Source organism: Mesoplodon mirus (assembly GCF_964341445.2).
Source record: "Mesoplodon mirus genome assembly, chromosome: 5".
NCBI lineage: Eukaryota > Metazoa > Chordata > Mammalia > Artiodactyla > Ziphiidae > Mesoplodon > Mesoplodon mirus.
The window spans coordinates 152811969-152836806 of NC_138980.1; the positions used below are offsets into that span (position 1 = coordinate 152811969).

Sequence of the window (24838 nt, forward strand, 5' to 3'; positions counted from 1 at the left end):
GCAAAGCATTTTCCACTGCAGGGACTTGAAATTCCCAATGGACCATGACGAGTTAAAGGGAGCTTGCTGGTTCCTTCATACAGTCCCAGCACCAGTGAAGGAAGGACCTGAGGTGCTGTAACCTAGCTTTCCCAGCGGCCAGGACTCTTCTCAACAAACCCGTGAGAGATGGTCATCCAGCCCCAGGGAACACCTTCCACGATGGGTAGCTCTCTCGCCCATAGGGCAGCACCCTCCCCTGCTGGACAGCTCTACTTGGAGCAGATGTCTTGGTTCCATGAAACTGACTCTGCAGCCATAAAGAACAGCAAAAAAATGTTTTTCAACACTACCAGTCTTCAGCTATCTAAACATGAACATCTAGGTTGAACACCCCCCCAAATTTTCCCTTGTTTATGATACACCATCAAAAGAAAACAAATTCCCTGTAGTATGCACAATTTCTATGTCTTATCCACTTGTGTTTTTTCATACTGAGTTTTCTTAAATTATAGCCCATACTTAATGATGCTATGTGTTTTATGCACTGGGACCCCTCTCCCCGGCCCAAAAAATCACCCAAATCACACCCAGCAATACGATGTGAATTTACTAAACACAACATAAAATGTCCAGAATGTGGGCGATCAGTATGGATCAGGCAGGTTCCCATCTCTGAGGACTGCGCATCTCTGACAAATGTGTGACCTAAGCCATTAGCTTTTGGGGTCGGTAGTGAGTGTGGAGCAGCTTCAGCTGCTACAGAGAAACAACCCCATCTAGTGGCCTGCAGGGTCCTTCATGGCCTGAGCCCAAACTAATGCAGGGAAGGGAGAGGAGGACCGGGCTCAGAGTTCTTTCCCAAGTGGCCTGTCTGCTATGGGCTGGGGGAACCCCAGGAGGAAACAGCTGCATCCTGCACCCCTGTCTTGGACACGCAGAACATAGCAAATGCTCTGAGAAGTCCCACAGAAGAGACAGTGGTTTGTTTACCATGGATTACCCAGATTTATTCGACCCCAGAAGCCCCCTCCCATTTTGTGCCTATTAATGTATGCTGGCTGTCTCTCTGTGTGAGCGCAAAACAGCCATCAGTATTCCTTGGAACTTAATTTTTTACATGTGCTTCGTGGAACTCTGCCTTAACTTGTTAGTAGCTTAAATACAAGAGCCCTGAGGGACTGGGAGACGCAGGTGGGTAAATGTGGATGAGAGCAGAGAGAAAGAAGACAGAAATCTCTAAGCAGGGGGAGTATCTTTTTGAGGAGGGCGGCTTTTTGACACCCCTCTGGTGAGATGAGAAAAGGGCCTCGGTACTGGGGGTGCTCAGCATGGAGTGCTGAGGTTTGAGGTGGAAGAAGGCACCTAAGAGTGACAGCCCCCAAACGGAAGGTGAGGGGACCACCAAGCCCTGTGGGTTTTGCTGGCACCTGAAGTCGCGGCTGGGAGTCGGAAGACCCTCTGGCCCCTCCTGCCCCGGCTGGGGACAGAGAGGCTCACCTTTCTGCATTTCAGTGGGAGCCCGGTGCCCACCTCCACCTGGGCTCAGGCTCTGCTCCTGCCTCTGATTTTGCCAGAGACAAAGGGCAGGACGGGGGTCCCAACGTTCTGATGGTCCGGGAGCCTGGGCCGCTCCAGGATTTGTCTGAGTTTCTGGCCCCAGCCTGTCTGCATCACCAAGAGGTGAGAACAAGTTTCCAGTCTCCCGACTAGGGTCCCAGTGGAATTTGCCTCTGAGGAGGGTAGAAAGAACCAGACTCACTGAGGATCCAGAAGCTAATTTCCTGACGGAGAAGGTACGCCTTGGTATGGACTAAGCGAGGCCTGGCGCTGGGGATTTCTACAACGTGCTGCCCGCTGGAGAAGGACTGGTTTAACTTCTGTGGGGAGTGCTAGGAAAGGTTCGTACTTTTGTGTGTGTGTGTGGTACACAGGCCTCTCACTGTTGTGGCCTCTCCCGTTGCGGAGCACAGGCTCCGGACGCGCAGGCTCAGCGGCCATGGCTCACGGGCCTAGCCGCTCCGCGGCATGTGGGATCTTCCCAGACTGGGGCACGAACCCGTGTCCCCTGCATCGGCAGGCGGACTCTCAACCACTGCGCCACCAGGGAAGCCCCAAGGTTCGTGCTTTTGAAGCATGATCTGTTAATCAGGGACGGAAACAACCCTTAAATATACGAGGCTAAGAATCACCTTGCTGGATCAGACAGGATGCTCGTTGACAACCAAGGATGGCTTCTAACCATTCTTTGTCTTTCTCACGAAGAACATACCCCAGCTTTTAGACTGTTCTCCTGCATTTCTGTGGAACCAGCGCTCCTCCCTTTCTTTCCGATCCTTACGCAGGACTAGACGATCACCTCAAAAGTCTGTTTGGTAACTGTGCGCTCCTGAGAGCCTGCTGGGGCCTGGAAAAATTGTCCTTAACAGTCCTAACCTGCACCCAGCGTCCCATTAATCCTCTCAAGCCATATAACAGGAGACGTTATGGGATACAGGCCATCCCTCCTATATATGAATCTTCTTAGGATTGGTCACAGCTGCCCTTTTGCCAGAAACACCATCTTTATTTCAAAGCGCAAGGAAATACTGATATAACACAAGGACAGCTGATGTTCTGTCTGGGTTTTATCTTGGCTCGAGCCTAGGATGTTGAAGAAAAAGAGCCCTAAAAGTCCCCCAGAGCCTCCCTGCCACTGTCCTTTCCCTTGGATCTTGCAAGGAGGCCCAGGCCCTCCTCAGCGATCTGACTCTTCATTCTGGGGAGATTTATTTCTCATTGAAACCCGAACCTATAGTTACAAAGCTGTACACGTGAGCACTTTTTATCTGTATGGCTAATGTTCTGTAACAGGAAAGCAGGGTTAACAAGATCACAAGTGATCCTTTCCTTCCTCCTTTAATTCCCAAAGCTAAATGTTCACTTAAGCTTGGACTTTATATATTGGCCATTAGTGTTAGCATTTAAGGCAGGAGCAAGCTTGAATTTGCCTGCAGTAAAATTGAAGACCTAGGAGATTCAAATGCTGGAGTGTGAAATCCAGATCCAGTTTTCTGAATGAACGGGCCGCTCGAGCTAAACCTCTTCAAGTACATGCTATTAGCTAAACAGTGATTTGCTTGTTAGAATTATAATCAGGCTCATTCACAAATGTTCTTCTTCTTTGGGGGTTCGTCACCAAGGTGAGCTATGTTAATGAATATATTTCATATGATTTGCCATGCAGGTTTCACAATTCATTTCAGTATACTACTACTTAGTCTTCCAGCTGGAAAACTGGCACCTTTCCTATTTTCCAAGACTGCTGCAAAACAACCTCTCCTAGCATTCCATGTACCAAAATATCTACCTGTTTTCCTCTAAGCCCCACTTCTCATAAAAATCAGGAACCTGGAAACAAATAGGAAAGAGAAAGAGCACGTTCCTTCACTTAGGATGGCTGCCTTCTTTCCTTCCGGCCTGTCTACCTTTTTTAATTAGTTCCCAGACAGGTGAAGTCACCTGGCATTCTAACAAGAAGGCCCATGTGGCCTGACATGACACAGCTGCACAACACAGGCCTCCTGTGGACCCGCCGTGGCCTCCACCTCCTTGAGCTGGTGTGGAAAGCTCAGTCCAGCAGGGCCTGTGGTCTGGGACCTGCTCTGCTTTCACACGAGGGCAGGTTGAAAGCTGAGCAGCTCACAGCACTTGCTGGTGCATTTTATTTTTCTCACCAAGAATAATAATGTTTAATATTGGTTGAGTGCTTACCAGGCATTCTTCTAAGGAATATGCACTGCCTCATTTAATCTACGCTACAATTCTCTGTGTTAGACAACATTGCTCTATTATTCCCATTCTACAGATGAGGAAACTGCGGTACAGAGGAAACATACACAGCATGGAAAATAGCAGTCTATAGAAGGTTATTCATATTTTTGTTTGGAGCAACTAATGTACAATTCATATTTTGCCATACTTGGCAAGATTTCTCAGATTTCTCTTTACTGCATTCACAGGTAGGAGTCAAAAATATTTAGTCAAGATATTTATCAGTCTATAAAGCCCAGGCATCCACCTGTCAGGATAGGCTCTGGGAGTGGCTCAGATGTAGGAGTCCTGGAAACCTCCCTTACCCATATTATGAGTTAAACTTTTTCTTTTTAATTTGGCTGCCTGACCAGGGATCGAACCTAAGCCCTGGAAGTGACAGTGCCGAGTCCTAACCACTGGACCAACAGGGAATTCCCTATGAGTTAACCTTTTGATTTGCTAGACCATGAGGGGATTCTCAGGGAAGGAGCCATGGTAGGTTGGGGGAAGGGAGGGAACTATTTACTTACTGTTTACAGAACTGTTTCAGCATTTTAATTCTTATTGAATAATTATAGTAGTTTATATATAATTCATCATCTAATATGCTATTGACATCATTGATAAAAATAATTGGTATGGCTGTCCCAGGGTTATCAACTGGTCCCCCAAATGGTCCGTCCATTCCCTCTGCTCCCAGAAGCAGCACCTGAGCCCCCTCTCCCCCTACCCTCCCTGTGGTGTACCTTTCTGGCAGTGCAGCCCCTCAAAGCCCAAGGGGCAGTCACACTCATAGCCCTCCTTCCTGGGTCGGCAGCTGCCCCCGTGGGCGCAGGGGGCTCCCACGCAGGGGTGGGCTGCATTCTCCACGTTCACGCCCCACGTGAAGTCATGCTTCACGTGGATGGTCCGGTCATTCAGGATGATCTTAGGAAAGAAAATGTAAAGAAATTCAGGAATTCAGAAAACGTCTTTTCGGTCTTCTACAGCTTTCCTCAGCTAATGTGAACTATGCCTAGTGAGGGAGCTTTAAACAAAAGAGAAAGTCCGGTTGCTGCTTTTATAGTCTTGTAAGTGACACAGGGACTGAAGTGATTACATCTGGTGTTTGGGACACTCTGCATCATTTATAAGACTATACACGCAGCTTCCTCTGTCTCTGGAAGACCTGGCTACTCAGTGAGGTTGTAAAGAAGTCCCAATAACCACAAAATTAGGGTTCTAATTCTGCATATTAGAATCACCCGAGGTGGAGCGGGGGAGGGTTAAGAAATATACTCATGCCCAAGCCCCACCCAGATCAAGTGAACTAGAATCTCTGCGGGTGAAATGGAGTCATCGGTAACTTCAAAAAGCTTCCCAGTGATTCTAAGGTGCAGCCAAGGTTGAGAGATGCTACTAGTAAAGCGAAGTAAGGAAGAATCCAACACAAAATGCTACACAGGCAGGAATCCCAGGGTGGGTGATTGCGCCTGGAGGTGGTGGAATTGTGCTGCTGTGTCTCCCTGGCCAGAGTTCTCTGCAGCTTCTTCCAGTTCCACCATCTCGGCCTCCGCAATCGCCCCCCTCCCTCCTGCTTCCTGCCTCCCCTGACACTCTGGAATCCCCTTCCTCTCCACATCCTCTTCCCTGGAGTGAAACTCAGGTCACATTCTTAGCACTGCTGTGCATATTCACTGGATGAGAGAGATCTTTGCTGTCACCCTTTGTCCCTGCAATGGGGCTCTAGTGAAACTGATGAATTATAGGGTGAGGTTACTGGTCTCCCCGGCCACAAATAAACGGAGTGTGCATTGGCCCTGAGCTGTTGGTATTTCAAAGTCTCACAGGCTTGGCTGAACTCAGAGACAGAGAGAACACATCCCAGGGGAAGGTCCACCACGCAGGGGGTCCTAAGAGATTAGCAATGGCACTTCCAGCCACTAATCCATGTTTCCACAGGTTTGCCTAGTTGTTAGAGTGTCAGGAGAGCTGGGAGAAAACGTTTCCCTAGCTCTGAATCTCAGAAGCTGCCAGACAAGAGCCAGAATCCTTCCGCAGTCTCCTCCTTTTCTTGCTGAGAATGCAGGACTTGAACAAGCCAAGAATGGCGCGGCCCACTGCAGAGCCAATGACTGGGTCACTGGGAGGGGAGGAGGGCCTTTCCAGGAAGTAAGGAGGAAAGGCTTGTGTGTGCTGTGTGAAGACGGGGCAAAACCTGACACAGTAGGAAGGAAGGTGAAGCCTCTTAGCAACTCAGCCCGCTTCCTCATTTCAAACCTGTGATTACACACGTGGCCGATGGGGGCCATGTCCCTGTTCTATTCCTGGAGGGACAATGATCCGAACTGACGTGTCACTGATATCACAGTTCAGCAACAAAGGGAAGCACACCAGAGAGAGGAAATTTTGACTGGGCCCCTTTTCTGGGCCCTACACTGGGATACAGAGTACAGAGCCCCAGGGGCGCTTCCCAGAGTCCGATGTGCAAACCGTGAGAGGACCCTCCTCTCTCACTGTCCCTCCATCCTCTTAGACTCTCCTTGCTTTGCTGCAGGTGTGAAAGGGATCAGTGGCCCCCATTCCTCCAGTGGTAAACAGGATACTGCTAACACCCAAGAACCGGCGGTGCTTTTCTTCAAATTCTTGTCCCCCAGTGTTTAGTGGTCCTGGACATCTGGGTTGGTGGGTCAACCTGCATATCTGTTGCAGACAGAACATGATCTCATGACTGGAGAGATCATGGCCAGCCCCAAGAGAAGGAATAAGAGACAGATATGAATGGGGTCAGCATCCTGTCTCTTTTACTAGCTGAGTGGATTTTTTTCCAGACCTTCTATAGAAGGACTCTAATCTGTGCTCAAGAATATGGTTACATGATTGACGAACAACTGTTAAATCATGGTGGTGGGGATAGGAGGGGAGGCGGCGAAAACAATTGGGTCTTGCCTTGAGCAAAAAGCAAAGTGACCCCAAAGAGAAGCAGGAGTCCCTATGAGACTCCATCCTCTTCCTTCCCTTTTGTAGAAGTGTCTATAGCGACCTGGTGCCAGGTGCCTCCCTCAACAATCCCAGGATATTTTAGTGGATGTGCTGTACAAAGTCATCTCCACTGAGCTGCATTCATGGGATGTCTGCGGGATATAGCTAGGAGCAGACGTTATAAGAAAGTGGGGTTGGAAAGGTATGCTCTGAGCACTAAAAAATATAATTAAAAAAATGTTAAAAATTTCTCAAGCTTTCTTTCTTGGGTGCAGCAGGTTGCACTGATCACAGTTCTCAATTCCATTGTCTGCCGTCAAGGTCACACAATACACATGAGGAAGGGAAGCCTGTACCTTCTGGATGCTCCCACTGAATGGCTTGAGGATGCCTGAATTCTTCTTCACGTCATCATAATTGGGGACCCCACCAATGAAAATATCCGAGTTGCACTTAATCTGGGTGAAGCCTCCCTGCCAACAGATTAAAAACAAAACACGGTGCAACTTCAGAAAAAAATGGTTAAGATTACCAAAGGTACCTTTGGTTCCCTGTCAGGGAGCAAATGGCAGAGACTCAAGACTCATCATGACAATCTGTCTACACATTGGCTTGACCTTTGCCTTGTTTTGCATTGCTACTTACCACCTGTTTAAATTTCTTGACATTTCTGAGACTTAGTTTCATCATCTATAAAATGCGAGTGAATATGGTAGACTGTTCCATCATCAATACCCCTCTCCCTGCAGGAAGATTACCTCCAACCTGTCAATCTCAAGTGGGGCTATGTAACTTGCTTTGGTCAATAAAGCTTGAGCAGAAGAGAAGTTAATCACTTCTGGGCAGAGGCTTTCGGAGCCAGGAGTGGTTCACCATGCCCTCTTTCCCCAAGCCCTGTTCCTTCAGCCTGGGTCTCAGATTAAAGCTGCAGCTGACCATTGACGGACATGTAGTGTGAGTGAGAAGTAACTCCTTATCATAAGGTGCTGCTATTTTGGGCTTATGTGTGCCGACTGCAGTACAGTCTAGCCTGTCCTGGCGGCTGAGATTCCACTGATTTAGCACTTTGCCTAGAGTTGGATGCAGGATCTGCGTTCCAGTATGGCAGCTATTGTTATATTCACTAATGGTAAAGATAGAATCACTTTAGGCCAAGAGAAAGGGAAGGTATGGCAGGTGGGAGGCATTCCTTGTTATCAAATACAAGGGCAGAGAAATTCTTTTCCAGGTTCTCAGAGAACTCCCCATTGCCAATCCCCAAAGGCTTCCCCTGCTTCTGGTCATTTCAGCAGCCTAAACCCAACAGCTGGGCTAGATAACAAGCAGTGTGTGAGATGTAATGTCTAAACTCCTTTAAACATGAGTCTTAATTAAGCAAAGTGTTAAAATGTCCTAAGATAACATACACATTTGGGACCTCTGGGGGATGAACACACTTTGGGTAACATAAGTTATTGTTTGCTTTGATTTATGGTCAAAAGAAATACAAACAGTAGCAGCATTTAATAATGTAACTAATATCATTGGGTACATACTGTGTCCCAGGTACAAAGTGCTGCACAAACAACAGTAAATAAGGAAGCCCATTTATGTCTTCTGCCCATTTTTGGATTGGGTTGTTTGTTTTTTTGATATTGAGCTGCATGAGCTGCTTGTAAATTTTGGAGATTAATCCTTTGTCAGTTGCTTCATTTGCAAATATTTTCTCCCATTCTGAGGGTTGTCTTTTGGTCTTGTTTATGGTTTCCTTTTCTGTGCAAAAGCTTTTAAGTTTCATTAAGTCCCATGTGTTTATTTTGTCTTTATTTCCATTTCTCTAGGAGGTGGGTCAAAAAGGATCTTGCTGTGATTTATGTCATAGAGTGTTCTGCCTATGTTTTCCTCTAAGAGTTTGATAGTGTCTGGCCTTACATTTAGGTCTTTAATCCATTTTGAGTTTATTTTTGTGTATGGTGTTAGGGAGTGATCTAATCTCATACTTTTACGTGTAGTTGTCCAGTTTTCCCAGCACCACTTATTGAAGAGGCTGTCCTTTCTCCACTGTACATTCCTGCCTCCTTTATCAAAGATAAGGTGACCACATGTGCGTGGGTTTAGGGAGGGTGGGAGGGAGGCAGATGCAAGAGGAAAGAGAGATGGGAACATATGTAATGTATATGTATAACTGATTCACTTTGTTATAAAGCAGAAACTAGCACACCAGTGTAAAGCAATTATTATACTCCAATAAAGATGTAAAACAAAAGCCCAGGTCCCTGCCCTCCAGAGGCTTATGCTGGGGTGAACACAGACAAGTGACCGGGCAGGTAAGATTAACCCTGTGAGGACTGTCCAGGTGACTATGGGTGCACCTGGCGGGGAGGGGGCATCGCATACTCTACCCCAGACCTAAGGAGTGGGGAGGTGCACTAGGGAGAGTTAGAACTGAGAAAGAAACTGGACAAGTCAGGGCTTAGAGGGCATGTAGGTATAGGGCAGAGGCAAGGAGGGACCAGATCATGCATGGATAGAACTGTGCACTTCACCCCAAAAGCAATGAGTTTTCAGCAGGAGAGAGAACAGTCAGACTGTGTTTTAGGAATATAACTGGCCAGAGGGAGGAGAACTGATTTGGGATCTGGTTGCGATGGAGACAGAGAGGAGGGAGCTCCATGTAGGGGAGCGCTCACGGTGGCGGGGTCCAGCCAGGTAGAAGCAGAGAGGTCTTGGATTAGACAGATTGAACTGCCTTCCGTCAATAACCTTCAGGCAGCTTCGAGGGTTCTTATTTAACTAGCGGGGAGGTGGAGCAGGGTGGTCATCAAAGAAGGGCTTTCGCGAAATCCTGTGGCCCCATGAAACAGAGAACCAGACAGGAGCTGTCAGCACACACCCCCATGAACCCATCTCCATCTTGTCTTTAAAATAAAGTACTAGGAGCAAAGCAGGAAGGCTGCAGGGTCAAAGGGATTTCAGAGAAGCAGGCCGTTTAGAAAACACTTGCAGTTTCTTGGTTGGGTCCAGAGAACGGGGCGGGGTCTCGTGGGGTGAGAGGCGTCCCTTTTGGCTGCCCATCAAAACTCTCCCCCGCCACCGGCCGGTGGATAAGAGGCGGGGCTGCAGCGGCCACGCCCACGCAGGACCGCAGGAGATAAACAAACAGAGGCACCAAGGTGGGCCTGTTCTGCCCTGGGATGCTCTGGGCCTGGATCTCCCGCTTCCGTTCGGGCTGGGAGTGGTTGGAAAACCTGAGCAAACGGCCTGGTTGGGTTTTCCTGAAGCCCTGGGAAGCACTGCCTTTCCTCTGAGTCTGCATAGCTTGGCTCACCCTGCACTGTTGATGTTTCTCATTGCAGCCAGCAATCTGGCCCCGAGTGTAGCCTGGATACTTAGGGGCTGGGTTAGCCCCCAGCAGTATCCTCTAATCCCCGTCCCCACCCATCTCTAAGCTCCAAGACCTCTGCCCCTCTCAGCCACACCTTTGAACACGGTATGGACAGGACAGCTGCGGGGGCAGAGACCCCTGCGGGGTGGTCTGATTAAGGTTTAACTCCTGGAGATCAAGCACTGGGCCTTCCCACTCCTGTCTCAAGGCAGCCTCACAAGAACTACCCTCAAATGCACACAGAACAGCCACGCCTTCCCTCCCACATGTTTATACTGCTTTCCAGGTGGGCAGCCCTCCGGTCAGCTCCATCCGTTCAAATAGCCAATAGGGAGGACACTGGTTTTACCATATTGTCTAATTCTCATTCCCTGGCGTGGTAGTAACAGAACCCGAGGTGTGGTTTCTACCTTTGTGTTACCTCTTCACTGTAGGATCCCAATGGTAAATACTGCCTCCTGAAGAGTTCCTTATTTAGAATCAAAGGCCTTAAGCTCCCTATTTACAAACGGGCTCATCCTAAGTTTTTGTTACTGTTTTACAGATGTTGGTAACTAGAGCCAAAAGCGATACAATGCTTTTTTGAATTTATATTATTAAGTCAACACACAGTCAGATCTATGCCTGTGAGCTTCCAATCTTGTCTTGGACTAAAGTCAGCTGTTAGAGTTTTCTGGATTGTACAAGAAGTGACTCCCATTCTCCCTTTAAAATCCATTTTCCTTTATTTGTCTCCCTTCCTTCTTCCCTGCTTTCCTTTCTTCCTTCCACCTTTCCTCCCTCCCTTCCCCTCTCCCTTCCTTCCTTCCACAAATATATATGGGATATTTTCTAAGGTACTCGCCTCTTGAAGCAGAGCCCAGTCTCTGATTCTTCTAATTCCCAAGGAGGTCCTTGGTTCTGATAGGACCACCCACCATTGCTGTCCCCAAAGCTGCCTTCTTGACATGTGTGTCCTTCTTTCTTCTCTCCTCCTCAACCAAATACCTCCTACCACCAAGAGTCCCTTTTCCTTCCTCTTCTTTTTTCTATCAATTCGTTTCCTTATCAGAACACCCACATTCATCAATGCCCCCCTTTAAATCTGTGAGGCACAAAATGAAGACTGTTGTAATGAACATCCTGGCAAATCTAAAGTCCCCTCTGCTTTAGAGGTCTGTAAATTTCATGTGTGTACAGAATCGCAGTAGGTTATAGTTTAAAGCAAATCTCTCTTATCGCTCCTTAAAAATGTCATTTTCCTTTGAACATGACCTTGGAAATAAAATCATGGATGAACGTTATAAACTTGAGTGGAAATTCTGAGCTCTTGAGGCTATTATGATAGCACATTATTAACAATAAGTAAAGCTACAAAGTGCTGATCATATGCCAGGTTCTGTGGTGTTTTATAAACACAGTTATTCTAATTCTCACAATTCTATAAGACATCATTATTGTGTCACCATTACCCCATTTTTTAGATGCAAAAACACCAACTTGGGAGATCGAGTGACTGCTCTGAATTCACATACTGGTGAGGAATGGAGCTAGATTTTGAGCCCCGTGAGTCTGGTTTCAGAGTCTGTGTCCTTGTCAGCTGTGCGACCACCCCATCTCTGGCCCTGCCTTGGAGTTGTGTTCTGAATTTCCTTATACACGAACATGAACAAAGGCAGAGGTTGGGAGGCATGGACGTAGGCAGGCAGTTTTCTGAGCGCTACATTTGTATGAGCTCACTCCATCCTTCCAGCCACCCTATGAGGCCCCTCTTATCATCATCCCCATTCACAGTTGAGGAATTGCAAAGTTAAGTAACTTGCCCAGTGGGAAGCTTGGTTGTTAGCCCAGGTAAACTGGCACTGTGTTTAATCATTATGCTGCCACTTTCACCTCCAAGACAGGAAGGAAATAGTAACCACATTCACATAAGCCATCAGGAGGCGACATCCTTCTTACCTCTGCCATTCCCTCCACTACTTTCTGTTTATCCACCTGTAAGATACCATTCTTTGCTGTGCGAGACACGTGCAGCTCGTGCCACTGACCCAGGGTGAGGGGCTCTTCACTCCTGTTGAAGGAAGGAAACTGAGCATGGGTTAGCATCACTGGCGTTAGAAATAACGTCCACCAATCTGGCTCACATGAAACGTGCCAACCTTAGGCACCTCACTCCCTTCAGCAAAAAGTAAAATCTTCTTGGTAAACACAGCGGTGCTAGCTCCATTTATTGGACCCTTCATGGGAGGAGTAAGTATCTCACTTACCACTTTACTTATTCCTTACAACAAGTCTGAAATGGGGGTAGGATTAGTCTGGTTTTCAAGATGAGGGGTGACATGAAGCTAAAGTGTGATCAGAGTTGCATACAAGCTTTGAAGAAGAGAAAACTATATAGGCTATGATGTAAAACAGATTCCTTGATGTACTGATATCTGTAGCATCCTCTGAAATGCATAAAAATAAGATGAGTGGATGGATGGATGGATGGGGACTATAAGGATAAATAGACACATGATAAAGCAAATACAGTAGAACGTTAATTGTAGACTATAGGTGGTGGGTATAAGGATTTTACTGTACAATTCTTTCAACTTTTCTATATGTTTGAAATGTTTCATAATAAAATACTGGGGAGACAGTTTCCATGTTGTCTGATATTGTGAAAAGGATTAAAAGTACTTTAACAATTCAATTATTAATTCAAGATGGAAACACTTGAAGTTTAAATGATATTGATAAGAGTTTTACATGTTACACTTTACAGCGAGGTGTGTAAAAGGGTATAAGTATTGCATTTGTGTTTCTAAAGATGTCTATATAGTTCCTGGCCTTCACTGAACCTCCCAGTTATTTTTTGGTCCTGGATTCTCTTTAGAAACCCACCAGGAATACTAATAGGCACAATTATTGAAAGGTCTCCACCCCCTCACTTGATTTTTTGCTCTGGCAAATGCTTTTGCCATTTGTCCTTAGCAATTAGAATTTAATCACCTTGGCTCAATCGATATGCAATAAAGATCTTGTTCCGCAGCCCATCTCCATAATAACTAACGGTGCCTGAGCCTGTTCTTGTTGTGTAGAGGTCACTCCCTGTCGACACGCGGCTTCCCTCAGCAGAGTGATACTGATTGTGGCCATTATGAGCTCACGGCCGTTGTCTCGATTTTTGAATCAAGTTCATCATAAATCAGACCACCTTATCCTTTTCCTAAAGTTAAAATGATCTGGCCAATTCCGCAGCTTCCTGTAGTTGAGTGTTTCACTGAATTGTCTTAATGAAGCAGGAAGTCTTGGAAGTGGTTTTCAGAATAAACATCTTCCAAAGCGCAGTCTGAAACACTAACGGTGATCGGTCAGTTACACTGGAGAGGGGATGGCCCAGGGGAGCAGACGGTGGTCTGTTCCTTGGAATCTCTGAGTTCTTGCCTCCTTTTCGTCACACCTAATACTAAATAATTCTTTTTCCAGGAGCATTTCCTGACAGGCAGGGAAGCAATAACTTATGTGAAAAAAAATGAAAAACACCTCTTGTCAAAAATAGAAACAGAATTATGAAAGAGGGAAATGCTGGACTTCTAAGGTTCCACTGTGACCCCGTAGCTGGAGCTGCCACTGTCGAGGTGCAGGGGGCAGGGGGCAATCTGTGCAGGAGGAGGGCTGATGAGCCCCGACCTTCCCCAGCCCTTTCTGTTCATTCCTCATCCAGGAAGAGGCCATTTGAAAGTACAAGGTGATATTCAAGGTGTCTTCCTTTCTCAACCTGACAAATAGTTCTAAGTGAATTGCTTAGACTGTTTTGCATAATCATATGTAAATTGAATCAATTAAATACCCACCAAAGTTGTCTTGAGACACAGGATGTTCTTGCATAACCAGAAGTACAAAAGTGTTTGTCCATTCCCCAAGGTGGGAGGGCTCACTGATGTGTAGGAATTCAGCCCTTAAGGACAAAAACAAACTGTCCTTTTAAAGAATTGTTGAAACCTAATGCAGTAAGCACTTCCCATCAGCCATGAAAAATGATCAGCAATTAAGGGCAACGCATGGCTATAAGATCTCAGTGACAAACTCTTTCTAGAAATGACAGTCTAGCAATATGAATTGTGATTCAATACAGCCCAGGATTTCCTTTAAAACAACAACAAAGACTAACCGATTTCCTGCTGCAGGGCAGTGTTGAACAAAACACCGCAGTGTGTTTCAAAAGCGAAGAAATCGCCAAATGTAGGAACAAGAGGCATGCCTGCATTAGATTAGCAGGCCTCCTGCTTGAAGGTAAAAACTACCATGGGAGGAACACGGTGAGAAGAGGGAGACATAAACAAGTAAGAAAAATATCTGCACCTCCCAACTGAAGGCTCTGAGGGATTCACAAAGATGTTGCCACAATGAATAGTACAAACTAGATCACAGAAGGAAAGTTTTGATAACCCAGAACCCAACCTGCAGACACCAGCAAGCGCTTCAGAAGCACTTAGTTACTCCATGCTGTTGAAACCAGTCATCACACAGCCTTCACGAGCACGTTGGTCTGGGAAGGGTCTTTGCAGTTGCTGGTGATTTGCTATCAGCTTCTCTATATGCAGAAGAACAAGAGCCATGCCAGATAACTAGTTGCCACCAAAGAAATAAAGCAAGAGGAAAGTTAAAATTTAAAGTGAGGCCACCCCAATCTATTGATGCATAGCAGTGAATGACTACGTGACAATTCTGTATTTATTCACGTAGGAGCATGTGTAATGCAATGCCACAGTGTGTTCACCCAGTGCTGGTGAGGAAGCCGGTGTCCTTTTGAAATCCTCTTAATCTAATGGAAACAACTTGTTAAGCTTCTATCAATAGGACGTTTGTGGGGAATAGGGCAGATGAATAATAATTTGATGTTTTTAAGTGATTGTGGCTCTGATACACACCTCTTCCAATGGACAAAATAAATAAATAAATAAAGTGAGGTCACCAAGGACATTTCTGTTCATTACATTTCTATTGGTACTTTTTAAACCAGTTGTCATATATTTGCCCACTAAGTGATGCTCTGAGCAAGGCGCCGATTGACAATTTATCACGTTTCTGCTGATTGCGTTGCATGATCTTAGGTGGAGAGGACTGGGTAGTTATTCAAGAAGAGGAAACCTTGCCAGCAGGAGAGCATGATCTCTGGGAAGCACGTCATCTGTATGAATCAGGACAGGTTTCAGAAAAGATAACTGTGTAGGGAAGACAGGAAGAGAGCAAGCTGGTAGATGACAAATTTCTCTTTCTTCAAAGTGACTGTTGTCTGGCTTTTGAGGGGAGGGGGACCCTGACGGTCTCAGCCCTTACCTGAGAACACCAGTCCCAGAGCCGCAGTCAAAGCGGAACTCCACGTGGCCCCCTGCCATGTTGATAGACAGGAAGTCTTTGCTGCCCGTGTCATAGCTGTACAGGAGGACGCCGTCGTCTGAGTCAGGCCAAAACGTGATCTCAAATGCCATGAAGGAAAGGTAATGTCTGGGCTCCAGTGGCCAGGGTGTTGCAGCGTAGGACCTCAGAGACTCTCTGAACTGAGGGATGGTCAAGGTGAAAGCTGAAAGAACGAGCACGTGGTTAGAAATCCCTCCGTGCCAGAAGCAGCATCTTCTTTTCCTCCTGGGTACAGAACTCAACTCTCTTTCTCAGCTGCTCTGAAGATAGGTGGGTGGTGTAGCTGAGTTCTGGCCACTGGAATGTGGGTGGGGGTAGTACACAGAATTCCAGGTCTGGCCCCTAAAGCTTCCCTCCATCCTCCACTTGCTCTTTCTTCTTCCTCTGCTGGCTGGATGCAGGAATCAGTGGAGGATTCTAAGGCCCCAGCAGAGCCACTAGAAGGCAGGCGTCTGCGTCCCCGAATGACTACATGGGGCAGAGTACAGTCCTCCCACTGGCCTTCAGTGACGTGAGCAAAGATCAACCCTTAGTGTGTTAGCCTACAGAAATATGAAGATGGTGTGTAACAGCTTTGGCTTACTCTGACTCACAACGCCCTCTTCTAGGTGACGAGAAATTTGAGATTAGACAGTGTTAAAAAAAATTTCCCCCCGGATGGTGTCTTAGGGCCAAATCTGAATCACTGGCAGAAAAGTTAAAACATGTTCAACCCTGCTTGGTTTTTCCAAAATCTTTTAACTCTTTCAAAATTTCCATTATTATATGTGTGTATTTGTGTGTGCATGTGTGTGTTTATATGTATGTATACATATGTGTATATATATAAATATAACCAATATATACAGTATTGAGAGGTAGAATAATTCAGCAGAACAGTACAAAGAAAAACATCACGTTGTTAATGTTTCTGTGTGTACCTTCCCAACATTTCCTCTGAAACCATCAGATAGTCTAAGGAGCCTGAGCTGTGAATGCTTGGTTTTTCCAAAATCTTTTAACTCTTTCAAAATTTCCATTATTATATGTGTGTATTTGTGTGTGCATGTGTGTGTTTATATGTATGTATACATATGTGTATATATATAAATATAACCAATATATACAGTATTGAGAGGTAGAATAATTCAGCAGAACAGTACAAAGAAAAACATCACGTTGTTAATGTTTCTGTGTGTACCTTCCCAACATTTCCTCTGAAACCATCAGATAGTCTAAGGAGCCTGAGCTGTGAATGCTTCAAATTCTGACACAAACTACACAAATATAGGCTTTCCAAAGCTATTTGAGGGCCAAGATGAGCCCACCAGAGCCTGGCCCAGGAGCATCTTAAAGAGAACTTGTCTTTGGCTGGTTTGCCGCTCTGACACTTGAAGACACTCCAAGCTGGTTAAAGAAAAGATTCTCCCATCCCTCCCAACAAAGCAACATTAATCCCATAAAAATATCTGGGACCTTGCTAAAAGTACATTGATGAAAAAGTACATCAACATGAATTAACAATGCAGACAGAAATCGCCATCAGCTTGCTTCTTTCTCACCATCTTCACAGTGTCGACCTCTAAATCCCAGGGGACAGAGGCAAATGTAGGCGTCAGCTTTGCTTGCTGTGCAGGTGCCACCATTGACGCAGGAGGCTTCATCACAGATTCCACTGCTGCATTCCCCTAAATACAGAACGGGAACGACAAAGCCAATTCATCACGTGAGCCAGTCCGAGACTGAGCACGCCGACAGCTCACGATTCTGAACAAATACAGTTCATGCCCCACTCCTGTTGATTTGCTTCTCTGCAGAACTGCAAACCAGCTTTCAGGATAAGTGGAACTTCCCTTCATTTTAATTTGATTTTGAAGAGCTTTAGAACAGGGATGCTTTCAAACACGGTGGACACAGGAAATCAAACAATAAATAACTGGGCAATTTTATGACCACTGACAGGGATGACAGAGTTGTTTCTGCCGGTAACTCATCTCGCTGTTGTTCTCACAAGAGTGTGTTACCGTCCCTCCAATGTCACCAGAGTGTTTATGTTAAAAGCGTTCTCATTTATTTGGCCCCAATTACCTTAAGTGCTGCCCGCCTTGTTGGTTGAATGTTGGGTCAAGCAAGATAAGCACAGAAGGAGGTAAGGAGCCTTGTCAGAAGCTTATTAACTGGCCTGGACTGTCAACTAGTTTGTCTGGAGCAGGGAGGGGAGGGGGTCTCCATAATACCTTAGCAGGGGGTTCCAGAATCTCTACTTCTAAATTCAAGGTTACAGTCTTATGAGGGACAGCAAGGTGACCGGAAGTAAAAAGTGCCAAAAGGTTCAACATCAGATGGGTTAGTTCTCTCTACCAAACACACATCGGAGAGACCCGTGAAAGGTACACTTGGTCATTTTCAAGTGTAGGTCACCAGATGAAGTGAAAACAAACTGACTTTTCCTGGGCTGCTTTTTTTTTTTTTTTTTTTTTTTTTGCGGTACGCAGGCCTCTCACTGTTGTGGCCTCTCCCGTTGGGGAGCACAGGCTCCGGACGCGCAGACTCAGCGGCCATGGCTCACGGGCCCAGCCGCTCCGCGGCATGTGGGATCCTCCAGGACCGGGGCACGAACCCACGTCCCCTGCATCGGCAGGCGGACTCTCAACCACTGCGCCACCAGGGAAGCCCTCCTGGGCTGCTTTTCTTCTGCTCCTTTGCTCTTCCTTTTCTCCTTGTGTATAAGAAATAAATTAGGCAGATGGGCCACAACCTGGCCCAGAACTACAAAGGTGAGTCCAAAGCCCTTTTTCTTGGGATGGAGGCAAAGGGGGTGCATCTCTGGCTGAGCCGCGAGGGGTCCAGCTCTGCATCACACAGTCTCCAATGTGACACCCGTGGGAGCTGGTAGCCGCCCCCCTACACCCCTCTCCCCCACCCCCCACCACCCCATGAGATGAGGAACCCCCGTGGCCTGTGTCATCTCAACAGGTGACTCTCTCATCCTTTCATCATCAGTCATCTGTTTTTTTTGAACGCATCCAGTCTTTTCTTTTCCGAAAGCCTCCTCAGGAGGAGGGGGAAGGACTTGGCATACTGTGTACCCAGGAGAGGAGACCCACTCCAGGAGCTGATAACAGAATTTAATTACAGCCCTTCCAGATGACTTGCCCCTCCAGCCAGGTGGGCTGGCCTCTATGAATTCCAGCTGGGGGCCACTGGAAGTTCAGGCAGAAGTGACAGTGGTCTCTTGTTTTTTTTCAGCCACAGCCCTGAGAACATTTCCAGCAACCACAGCCTCCATAGAGAAGCCAACTTGAATTTGGAGAGCCAAACTCTCACAGGTCCCCATGCTCCACCGATTTCTGTGGGCTGGGAGGCTTTCTCAGAGAAGGTCTTGTCCCACAGGACGAAGTGGAGTCCTTGGCTTATCTTAGATACACATGGGGAAAATTATTTTACAAATTTGCTTTGTAACTATTTTTTATAGGTGGGAGTTGACGGAGAGGGGGGTTGAAAGCCAGCCAGAGACGTTTACTTGATGAATGCAGTGTTTTAGCAAGATTGTGCTGGCAATGGTATGCAAGATAGATTGTGAGCCAAGGGGGTGGGAAAGAGGAGAGAAATCCTACGGGGAGGTAAACTGCGGCTGGAGAGAGTGATCACAGAGGAAATGGAGAGAAAGTGAACAATCAAAGAGGCACAGGGCAAGCAGGAGTAGCCGGTTCATTCTAGAAGTTGAAGGTGGAGGAAGACTCCAGCATAACCTCAAGGCTTCTAGCTTGGAAGACCGAAAGGAGAGTGGCAAGAGGAAGGAAATGAGGGAGGCTGGGAACAGGACCTGGCTTCCAATGAGCAGAGCAGCTGGCTTTCGTTCAACTTAAGCATAAGGTGATGGTGGAGATATCTGCTGCTGAGCCCTTCCTGCACACAGGTGAGGGCTGGAGGGGCCGCAGCAAGGTAGGGGCAACCCTGATACCAAGAACATATGCGCTCCTTGAGAGAGGACAGGATGGAAGGGCCCCTGGAAATCCCAGGGCACCAAAGGAGGGTGAGGAACTGGCAGAGAAGACAAAGGGGGAACAGATGAAGGACACAGAGGGCCCAGACATGGTGGGTTCCCAGAAGCTCAGGGGAAGCAAAAGCCAAGAGAGAAGTCAAGTGAATACCGCTGAGAGGTCCAGGAGGGGTTTGCAAAGAGAGAACCACTCACAGCTTCAGGGGAGCAGCTTTGCTTTGCAGTGGAAGGCAGAACCCCATCACAGGAAGTTCAGACAGGGGGCCTGGAAGGTTGCTGGACTCAGGTTTTGAAAGAGAGGAGAGAAGTCCACAGGGTTCCCGAATCAGAAGGGTCCAGGGTCATGCAAACATGGCACTGGTTGAAGCTGGAGAGGACCTGAGTGGGTGTGAATAAGCTAGAGCAAGGCGTCCATGAACTTTGATGGGGAAAAACTTTTATCTTTATTTTCCATGATCTCTAACTGGACTTGAGTATTTCCCTTACTTATTAATGGAGGTAACGAATCTCCAGTATTAGCAGTTCTTGTGAATTGTGCCCAATGGACCTGAGAACGGGGTGAATCACTTTCCATTTGCTGCGGGTATCTCAAAACATCATTTATTCTCATCACTCCTTTGACAGCATGGTCGTAATTGCACCCACCATTGAAGAATCCTGTTCTTTAATGCTTTATAAAGAAGCACATACATTAATAACAGAACTTTATTATATAGCTTTATTTCAATATAATTTTTTCCTATCATGTATATGTATTATCTGCATTTGAAAACATCCTTCTGAGAAGAGGTCCATAGACTTCACCAGACTGCCAAAAGGGTCCATAGCATACGAAAGCTTATATGACCCAGCAATCCCACTACTGGGCATATACCCTGAGAAAACCATAATTCAAAAAGAATCATGTATCAAAATGTTCATTGCAGCTCTATTTACAATAGCCAGGAAATGGAAACAACCTAAGTGTCCATCATCGGATGAATGGATAAAGAAGATGTGGCACATATATACAATGGAATATTACTCAGCCATAAAAAGAAATGAAATTGAGCTATTTGTAATGAGGTGGATGGACCTAGAGTCTGTCATACAGAGTGAAGTAAGTCAGAAAGAGAAAGACAAATACCGTATGCTAACACATATATATGGAATTTAAGAAAAAAAATGGGGGCCTCCCTGGTGGCGCAGTGGTTGAGAGTCCGCCTGCTGATGCAGGGGATACGGGTTTGTGCCCCGGTCTGGGAGGATCCCATATGCCGCGGAGCGGCTGGGCCCGTGAGCCATGGCCGCTGAGCCTGCGCGTCCGGAGCCTGTGCTCCGCAACGGGAGAGGCCACAACAGTGAGAGGCCCGTGTACCGCAAAAAAAGTAAAAAAAAAGAAAAAAAATGTCATGAAGAACCTAGGGGTAAGACAGGAATAAAGACACAGACCTACTAGAGAATGGACTTGAGGATATGGGGAGGGGGAAGGGTAAGCTGTGACAAAGTGAGAGAGTGGCATGGACATATATACAGTATCAAACGTAAAATAGATAGCTAGTGGGAAGGAGCCGCATAGCACAGGGAGATCAGCTCAGTGCTTTGTGACCTCCTGGAGGAGTGGGAGGGAGGGAGACGCAAGAGGGAAGAGATATGGGAACATATGTATATGTATAACTGATTCACTTTGTTATAAAGCAGAAACTAACACACCATTGTAAAGCAATTATACTCCAATAAAGACGTTAAAAAAAAAAAAAGAAGCCTTGGGTTATTGAGAAGCGACAACCTCGGCAGCAAGGTCCCAGGAACATAGGGAAGGATGGGTGCAGAGTGTAGATAAAAAGGTTAGTCTGAGAAAGGAGAACTCTCAACTCTGAGAGTAGGAGGAAGGAGGTGCCAGATCCTGTGTACAGGGAGCTGGCAGGACTGCATCATCAATATATAAAATAACTTTTATTGACACTGATACTTCCTATACACTAGCTGTTATGTAAGTTTACACAAGATAATGAAGTGAGGGGCAGGAGAGAGATCAGACTCCCAGGGAGGGAAGAGAAGGTGGAGTGGAATACACTAAGGAGACCATGGACGGCGAGCAGACTCCCTGTGCCTCGTCCCGCAATCCAGCGCGACAATGAGGCTTGTCTATTTCCCCTCCTAAGGATCTGTCAAGTGTGTCACCACTACCACCCTGGATCAAACCACCATCATCTCTGATCTCAACTCCTGCACAGCCTCCCAGCTGGTCTACATGCCCCCCATGAAGATCCTTTCCAAAAAGCTGTCTATAGTCAGAGGGACCGTTGCAAAACACAGACAAGATCATGAGACCCACCTCCCCTCATACTCCCATGGGACAGGGCATTTCCTCTGCCTGGAGTGCACTTCCCTCTCATCTCTGCTTTTTAACTCCTACTCTTGCTTCAGATATTATGTTCACATTACAGCCTCAGAAATGCTCTTCCTGACCCCCAGCCCGTAAATCTCCCTATTATACATTAGTATTGCACTTCCCCTTTGTAACACTCCAAATTGTAATTTTACATTTATTTCTGTGATGTTTATTTGATTAATTTGGTCTCTCCTAGGGAGAGTTATGACAGGAGGGATGAGCTGAGATCCTGTCTTCTTTATTGCTTTATCTTAAGCACCCAGTGCTGTGACCAGCACAGGAGCTTAAATAAGTATTTACCAAGTGGAAGAAAGAGTAAGAGAGTGATAAGCCATAGTGAGACCCGTGGCCCCTGCAGACCTCATGAGTCTCGAATAACTTGGGAAGTTGGCTCTGTGACACTGCAGGGTGGGGATCCAAGAAGGGATTGGAAAAAATGAGTGGTGGTGGCTTAGGTTGGAGAATTTGGGTGGAAATAATAAAAGAAAAGTCTGGGCCAGAGAATACAAAATTTTGCTGAGATTGCTGACTATTCTAGAATGTGAGTTCACAGAGAATCCAATAGCTGGAAACAATTTAATGAAGGAGATGAGGTGGGAGGGGTCGAGTAATGAAAGGCCCCTTGGAAACAGGTTTCTTGGGTTTGGGGAGGTGGGACAGAGAAAAAACTGTGGTTGAAGCTGGCAAGGCCAAGTTAGAGATCAGAGGGAAGGAGCCATGATGTGCAACTGTCCTCACCCTCTTCTGGAAGCTTGCATCTCCACGGGAAATTCACCGCTGTTTCCAAGAGCCCAGTCTCCTCCATGGTGAGACTGCATTTAAGTTATAGGAACTTGAACTTCCAGAGGACTTATTCAAAGGAAAGCAAATATGGAGGTGAGGAAGGATAGCCAGCCCTGTTCTTGTACCCCAGGGGGGAAGATGGGAAGTGTCAACCACTAAGGTTGACAGAGAGCAAGGGAATAATCCAATAGCTGCCCACAGGGATCCCAGAGCCAGCAAGGTGGGTCCTCCGGGTTCATCTGCTCAATGGTATTGTTCCAGGTGAGAATTTAAAACGCCATCAGAAATTGGCCCTTACTCAATTTTGCAACTTCTTAACTACCTGTCAGAGATTACAAGACTGCCAGATCTGTCCTTCAGGGCTGTTTCCCTGTTAGTTCAATGAAGAGAGAAGAAACAACTTATACCCTGTGGATTGGTAGAGTCAGAATATTAATAATATCGACAAAAGGAAACATTTACAACATATTTGTTATGTGCAAGGCTTTATTCTAAGTACTCTATATGCACCGTGACTCATCCGGACAAAATAATCTTATGAGGCAGTTACTATTTATAGATGGGGATATTGAGTCTCAAAGAGGTTAACTGACCTGCCAAATCCAGGCAATCTGCCTTCAGAGTCCAGACTTTTCAACACCACGGGAGACTTCTCGTGGGCCTGCTGGTTCTCACCTTACCACAGCAGGAGCCTTTGTAATAGCTTTAGTCACTACTGTTGATTGCTTGCTTTGACCAAGTGATCAATTGAGGGAAAAAGTAATATAGGGAATAACAGGTGGAGAGTAACCTTTTCCTTTCAAGTAAACTCCATCTTTTGTAGTTTTAACAATGGTGTCACCTTTAGGAGTGAGAAAAGTAGAAGGAAGCAATTTGAAACCAATTTGGGAGCCTCTGATGTGGCAGATGTGGTTAAGAGGGCAGGCACTGGTGCCAGAATTGCTGAGGTCACCATTTACCAGCTTTACCACCTCCTAGCTGTGTGACCTTAGGCAAGTTACTTAACTGTTCTGAACCACCAGCTCTCATCTGTAAACACTAAGACTAATCATAGCACCTACTTTGTAGGAATCTTGAGAAGATTAAAGTAGTTCTGAATGGTGGCTACATGTAGTAGGTGCTCAACTAATATTAGCTACAAAACAAAGAAACAAAACAAACAAACTGTACTTGGAGTCATGAAGATCGAATCCTAGCTCTGATTCAGAAATGGAGAGAGGGAGGAATAGGATCATATGTGGTAGAGCAAATGCAGCCAAATGTGAATGGTAGAAGCTAGATCGTGTGCACGTGGTATTCACCATGCGTTCCTTCAAAATGACATCTTGAAGATGGAGAACAAAGAGACCCAAGAAAGGAGCTTGCCACTTCTTGCAATAACAATGTCATATGAGGATGTGATGCTCACAATTGGGGCACCATCTTGGGATTATGAGTGAAAAACAAGAGAACCACTGAGATACCAACCCAGAGTTCTAACATCATTGAGTCACTGTTAGGGACTGGACTGTGTCCTCCCAAAATTCATAGGTTGAAGCCCTAACTCCCAGTGTGACCGTATTTGGAGACAGGGCATTTAAAGAGGTAATGAAAGTTAAATAAGGTCATGTGAGTGGTCCTAATCCAATCTGACTGGTGTCCTTATAAGAACAGGGAGAGACACAGGATTCAAGCACAGACAAAAGGCCATGTGAGGGCACCGTGAGAAGGTGGCCATTTGCAAGCCAAGGAGAGAGGCTTCAGGAGAAACCAAACATGACAACACCTTAATCTTGGATTTCCAGCCTCCAGAACTGTGAGAAAATAAATATCTGTTGTTTAAACACCCAGTCTGTGGTATTTTGTTATGGTGGCCCTAGCTGACTAAAACAGTCATTGAGTTAACCAACCTTAGAATTATCTATCTGCTGCCTTCAGTGATGGAATAAATGTCCTTATTTCTTTAAAAACAATCCTAGTCTTTTCAACAAATGGTGCTGTAACAACTGGGCTTCCAGATACAAAAAAAAAAAAAAAAAAGAAAGAATCTAAACACAGACCTTACACCCTTCACAAAAATTAACTCAAAATGGATCACAGACCTAAATGTAAACATGAAACAATAAAACTCATAGAAAATAACATAGGTGAAAACCTAGATGACCTTGGGTAAGGCAATGACTTTTTAGATATAACACCAAAGACAGGATCCATGAAAGAAATAATTGATAAGCTG

The 24838-nt window shown here is 46.0% G+C and overlaps 1 protein-coding gene across 1 annotated transcript in view; it reads right to left on the reverse strand.

Annotated features, from left to right (window-relative positions):
- EGFLAM (EGF like, fibronectin type III and laminin G domains) overlaps window positions 1-24838 on the reverse strand; it is a 179489-nt gene that overhangs the window by 16999 nt on the left and 137652 nt on the right. The window contains exons 14-18 of the mRNA XM_082623155.1: window positions 17026-17151; window positions 15404-15647; window positions 12038-12149; window positions 7092-7208; window positions 4521-4701 (exon numbers count right to left, since the gene is read on the reverse strand). Coding sequence (XP_082479281.1) covers window positions 4521-4701; window positions 7092-7208; window positions 12038-12149; window positions 15404-15647; window positions 17026-17151 — 780 coding nt within the window. The remainder of the gene's footprint in view (window positions 1-4520; window positions 4702-7091; window positions 7209-12037; window positions 12150-15403; window positions 15648-17025; window positions 17152-24838) is intronic.